Source organism: Spinacia oleracea, chromosome 6, assembly GCF_020520425.1.
Source record: "Spinacia oleracea cultivar Varoflay chromosome 6, BTI_SOV_V1, whole genome shotgun sequence".
Taxonomy (NCBI): domain Eukaryota; kingdom Viridiplantae; phylum Streptophyta; class Magnoliopsida; order Caryophyllales; family Amaranthaceae; genus Spinacia; species Spinacia oleracea.
In genome coordinates, this window is record NC_079492.1 from 123251029 (window position 1) to 123257493 (window position 6465).

Below are 6465 nucleotides of genomic sequence, written 5' to 3' on the forward strand. Positions count from 1 at the left end.
AAAGATATATTGTATCGTATAAAGTTCTTCCTCTTGCTTTCACTTTTAAGAAGATATTGAACAGTGTCACAACAAATGAACAAAAGGGTGTACAATGACCAGAAAAAAAAAGAAAAAAAAAAAAAGAAAAAAAAAAGAGAAACTCTGAGTATGGAGTTATCATTTGATGTGCTAGAAACTGAGACATGAAGTATTTCCAGTGAAGTTAAAAATAGAACTACAAAAAGAAAAAGAAAAAAAAATACAAATGACAAATCAATTATGTATGTTTGTAATAGGACCTTTGAACCAGTGTCTTGCTCTTAGAACCCATGCAGAAACCGTGAGGATCAACAAACCACCCACAGCCACAGGTGTATAATTGAGGGTATCCGTGCTAATAGGATAGGCTACAGGCAAAGAGAACAATAAAGAAATAGTGATTACCCAGATTACAGCAATCCAACCAACAATAACCCCATATCTTCCCAGATTGAAAGGCCCTGGGTTGAAAGAATTACGAGCCAAGGTGACTCTAAAGAAGATAGGTAATGCATAAGCTATATACAGTCCAATAGTCGCTATTGATACCATCGCTTCAAATGCCACTAAGCTTCCAAGAGACTGCCAAACAAGAAGACTATATCAGTGGCAATACATTCTAATAAAAATGAAATGAAGTTAGAAAGTACATTAACTCTAATTAAGACATTATCACAAATCCATAACATGTTAATGCCGAAGGTAGCTAGGAAAAAATATATCTGTATTTCTAGTCAGAAAATTCCTCCCAGCTACAAAATGCTTATGATTAACGTGTACTGTAACTAAAAAATTCATGAATAATTCTCAATTCATACCGTCAATGCCATGCAGAAGGAGATGAAAGCAGACATCCACACTGCATTGATAGGAACCTCTTGCTGGTTCACTTTATGCCAAAATAGTGAAAAAGGCATGGCACCATCTCTTGAGAATGCATAAGCCATCCTGAATAAATTAAGATATTTATAACTTAATGAGATTTCATGTCTCTCCAGGTTACTAAGAAATAGAAGAGTACGTGAGTTTCCTTAACCAAGAAGAGGACAGTGTTTACCTAGAATTGCTGGTAACTGAGCTCATGCCACAGAAAAATATGGCCACAGCAACTACACACAAGCAAATTATTCCTCCAATTCCAGTTCCATATCTACTTTTAAATGCTTGGTAAAATACTTGAGCTATGGCATAACCACCAGCATCATTCTCGCTACTTAAAAGGTAAGGAATATCGGTCACTGCAAAGGTGATCCCAATGATGTAAGCCCATCCAAAGATTATTGATATACCAATTGCGCTAATAATTCCTTTAGGTCCATTCTTATCTGCATCCTTAGTTTCCTCAGTCTGCAATTCAAGTTAAACACAATAATATAAGCAGAGATGATGTCTGGTTTTTTTGTATTTGGGATAAAAAAAATAGATTGGAAATAGACAGTACATATGTAGATGCTTGTTTTCAAGGACATACTACTTACCATGTGAGCTGATGCATCATAACCTGTCAGTGTATATTGGCTCATCAGGAGTCCAATAAGGAAGATGTAAGCTCTATTGTTGATACCATCACCATTATCAGTGTTGAAGTGTGTGAAAACAAACTCAGCACTGGCTTTTTCCTTGGCAGCCAAAGGAATGGCAATCATAAGGACAAACACACCTAGAAGAACGACAAGATTGATTATGTAGATATTACGATGTAGAGGTTTCTCTTTACTGAAAATAACGATCATTGACAGTAATAGTGCGGTTTTTATGAATCATTTTATACCTGCAACATTCCATGCTGCAGCAAGCTGTCCAAAGAAGGATAACCATGAAATAGGAAGACTGTTCAAGATAGCGTGCAACAGTAAAATCCCACCATGGAAACCAATAACAACATATTTGGATGCCTCATAACCACCACCATTTTTACCACCAGTACTAAGTAGAATGATCACTTGAATTAGCTGTGCCAGAGAGAAATCCACACTAGTCGTGACAGCCCACTGCCAATGGAAGATTATATAAACAAATGTAAACCTTTATTCCAGTATAAAAAGTTTGAATTTCGACTAGCAAATGGAGCATAACTGTAGCATTCTAGTCATCAGTCATTCAGAGCATACGTTCTTAGAATTACCTGACCAACGATGTTGAACCTGCAAAATGTAAGGTGAAATCCTTTCTTTATTTTGTAGTAAATAATATAAAAGTATTGACAACTACACAAATACCCCATTGATTCCATTACTGTCTAAAAACTGAAGCTTTTGAGCAAAATGATAGGTTCATGATAATTAAAATTTTGAACAGAGAGCATACAAACTCATTATTGTCCATACATTGCCACACTATGACTTCAATGCCTAAAGTAAGGCTGCTTATTTAAGTTGAGGTATGAGGTAACTCATATGATCATAACTTTCAGCCTCAAATATAAGGAAAAAATTAACATTTCTCTTAGACAGTTAGACCATTGATTAGAAAGGTTGAAAATGTGTTCAATTCTAATTCCTTTAGCTATGTGCTGTTTTGCTGAAATGTAGTACTTGTACGTTCTTTCCTGCAAACTACTACACATAGAGGATTCAAAGAACTCTCATGTAGCAGACTCCGCGCTTAAGAGTGATACCATATATTGACCTTAAGAATGAAAACAATGTCCTTGCTCTGTTACCACTATACCAGGAGAAACGGACATACTTGAAGAAATAAAGATTATGCTTAAGCTCTCTCTTTCATAGTCATGCAGGTGGTAGAGACAGGAGTCACATAAAGTACATTTTGCAAAATTTGGCAGGACTATTTATTTCTAGGAAGGTGCTCAAGTTCTACAATCATTTTTCTATTTGATCATTGATCAAGATAGTTTTGCTAACTTATTTGCATATACTTCACTGACAATAACTGGAATCAAATGTGACATCCTAACGGATGAGGTTCTTGACCACCGAACAGCTTGGTAGTTGGTAATGGTATCCCAGAAATTTCTCATTAGTAGTATTTGACAAACTTTTTGGGCCAAAGGGGAATGATAAAATTCGCACACAAGCATCACTTTAGCTAGTTGATTAACGTTTCACGAGATCCATCAAATTAGCTTTGAAAAACTTGGAAAAGCTTGAGACACACCAGAATACCATTATTTGGTTCACATTTGATATGAACTTGACAACCTCGTAAACTAGATAAGTAACTTAAATCTTATGTCACAAATAACAAAAACAAAGGATATCATTTATTTTTATCTCGTTTACGTTCTAGTGAAACAATAACCACGGGTCATTTCAGAAGTACACATGTCATCTCCTTTTCGGAAAAAATCATGCCTACTTTTTTTTTTTCTTGAATTTATATTGATGACAAAAGAAACTTAGTTACAACAATTGGTATAAATGCCAAAACGTATACGAAGTATGTGATCTTATAGCACCTTTTTTTTAGTATGCTCTTTAAGTATGTGAAAGCAAAATCATGGTGATTTCCCATTGAACAATATTACGGAATCTAAGAAAAGTTTCCATTTTAGTGACAAACAATATCCCAAAAACTATGTACTCGTAGTTATTAATTTATTATGAAAATAGAAATATTTGATAATAAAAAAGTTACCAGCCAGTGAGCCAAGATGCAAAGGGAGCCCAAGAAGGACCAGCAAGTTTAGCACTCCAATAATAAAGACCCCCAGAAGTAGGATAAGATGAACAAATCTCCGCCATTGATAATCCAACAATCATCGTAAACAACCCCGCTATAAACCATCCGTACACCATCACTACCGGTCCACCAAACTGCAACCCATTATTATACAGCGTCGTTACTCCAGTCAACACCGAGATTATCGAGAACGAGAACGCAAAGTTCGATAACAGTCTGCAACAACAAAAACATCTCAAAACAGAAATTGGGCAGAACAAAAAGAATGGAGAGTGATAAGAATTACGTACGAGAGGTCACGCTTGAGTTCTTGCTTGTAACCTAGTTCGTTGAGGCGGGTGTGGCCGGAATCAACGGGAACGACGACGTTTTCAGTTCCTACTACCATGATTTGATTATTGCTCTGCTTTTCTTAGCTTCCGAAGATTTTGGAAGCGATAGCCAATGGGGAGAGAGATAGTGATGAGCGTTGACTCAATCGAAATCAGAAAATTGTTCTTTCACTCCATTTTTGCTTCTTTGCACTAAACTCTCTTTAAATCAAATCAAATCAATTCAAATGATTTGTTTTTGTTTTTCTGGATTTTATTATAGTCAAAAAATGGCAGCGCGAGTGACGTGTTGGGCCTCCGGCCAAATGTTGCATAACAAGGTTAGTTAAATGCCCACTTGTAATTATGGGTATTTTCAACATGCAATTGGTAAGGAAGTCTTAGCCCTTAAGTGCCTTGTGTTTACACGTGACAGTCAATGTCCCGGAAAATTGCATTGATTATCGGAATTAGGATTTTGGTCCCTATTTACAACAAAAAAAACAGAAATAGCCTGAAAACAAAAGACAGGTTGTATAAGTTAAAGGTAGGGTATGATGACCTTTGCCCACTATGTGGTACAAGCTCTGAAACAGCAAACCACCTCTTCTTTGACTGCCACTTCAGTATCAATTGTAAAAACCAGATTATGAGCTGGCTGGGATTCCAACACAGTAGGAATTCTGTTGCTATCCTTCTCAAACATATTCAAAGATATGCCAAGAGCAAGGTCCAGAAGACAGTTATGTACACAGCAGTAGCATGTCTTGTTTATCACATTTGGAAAGCTAGGAACTCATCAGTATGGAGAGCTCAAGTGCCAGTGATCAAGAACACTGTCAAAATTATCCAAACTGAAGTTAAGAGTAGAGTGGCAAATTTGCTTAGCAAGAAAATCTGTAATAGAGATAAGGATTGGTTTTCTAGCCTTTGAGGGGCTAGGGTCTTGTTTGGCTTGGTGTTCCTAGCCTTTAGTTGTTTTGTTTCCTGTTTGGTCTGTTGGGGCCATTCTGGTGACTGTTTGTAATGGTTGAGTTGGTTGATCAATAAACTTATTACTTGCTTGCCAAAAAAAACAGAAATTGGTTCTATCTCACAACTTTTTTTTAAAAGGTCATTTGTCACACTTTTGGGGTTTTAAAAGGTTCTTTCTGACAAAATTTCCTACAAAATATGTTATTTCTAATAACATAAAATGACTTATATTGTTACTTCTTAGCAATTTTGCATTTTTGGCACTGACATATTATGTGTTGTTACTCAAGATGGTTGTATTTGGGTGAAATGTGTCCATATGGACACAAGCCATTAATTGGCATTTGTAAAATCGTCTATGGATCAAGTTTGATCGATTTAGGTCATACCTATATCTATATTAATATATATAACATGAAAATTTCTTCTAATATTTAATAACATAAAAAATTGAAAGAAATCTGCAGTGACACGTGTTCCTCCTACAAAACATCTTCCCTTATTTTCTTTAAATTTCATGTCTCTTTCTGTGTTTCACCATTAAAAAATAATGCATGCCCCTTCACCCCTAATAAATTTCATGCCCCTTTATCTTTTAATTTTTCTATTAGTTTTAAGTAATATACCAATTTATATTTCTATCTTCGTTGTTTTCTCAATGAAACACGAAATGAAATACATTTACTCTTTGTTTATGAATTGAAATATTAAATCCACCTTTAAAATATAACAACATTCGTGCATGGCATGAGATCGATACTAGTTAGGTATTTATGTAGGGTTAAGTTAGCTTATTTTTGTCTATATATCCTGATTTATCAGTGAAGATCTTATAAATTATCACCATCTTTCGGCTGAGATTGCTGGTAATATTTGAAGACATTCGAATGTTGAAATCACAGTGAATGGTAGTTTTGATAATCTAATTTGAATTAGTAATTTGACGAGTAATTCAAAGGTTGCCCGTGGTATCTAATGTCCAGATTTAAATATAGTGGCTGGACATCTCGTTGTTACGGGCAGATATAAAACATAGAACAGGTCTTGCGACACAGTTAGCTTCTTATTTCTCATGAGCTTTTTGTTACTTTAACCCTGTTCACATTCTTTTTTAACTTTGATTTTTTCTGATTTGATAAAATGGGTAAAATCGTGATGATTATAAAAAGTCGAATGTGTTAAAATTAATGTTTTTAAGATCGAATTGAGATCGGCTGATGTGATAGGTTTTTTTAATTGGCATCTCTTTGTATAGTTTTATATTCATCCGTTTCAAAACAAGTGCAACACTTGATGATGCACGGAGTTTAAGAAAAATTATTTGTTCTCTAAGTTTTATTAAAATACCGCAAGTGGGTACTTGATATAATAAACAAAAATGGGTGGAGTAATATTATATCAAAAACTTTTGTATGCCCCTGGTCGATATACAGTATTTTACATGTACATCCAACCCGCACGTAACTCACACGTGTGGCAAAAAAAGGGATTTTCCCTCCGATTTTTTTTACTTACA

At 35.1% G+C, this 6465-nt stretch overlaps 2 protein-coding genes across 2 annotated transcripts; one reads left to right on the forward strand and one right to left on the reverse strand.

Moving 5' to 3' along the window:
* Positions 1–143: 143 nt before the first annotated feature.
* On the reverse strand, positions 144–4319 carry LOC110795434 (amino-acid permease BAT1 homolog). Its single transcript, XM_022000440.2, has 8 exons — positions 3954–4319; positions 3619–3879; positions 2147–2165; positions 1793–2012; positions 1500–1681; positions 1079–1368; positions 840–969; positions 144–603 (listed from the first exon to the last, which is right to left on the reverse strand). The coding sequence occupies exons 1-8, from the start codon at positions 4049–4051 to the stop codon at positions 256–258; spliced, it is 1548 nt and encodes a 515-aa protein (XP_021856132.2). The 5' UTR covers positions 4052–4319; the 3' UTR covers positions 144–255.
* Positions 4320–4413: 94 nt separating this feature from the next.
* Positions 4414–4908, forward strand: LOC130463561 (uncharacterized). The gene has a single exon (XM_056832727.1). The coding sequence runs from the start codon at positions 4414–4416 to the stop codon at positions 4906–4908; it is 495 nt and encodes a 164-aa protein (XP_056688705.1).
* The last annotated feature ends 1557 nt before the right edge of the window (positions 4909–6465 follow it).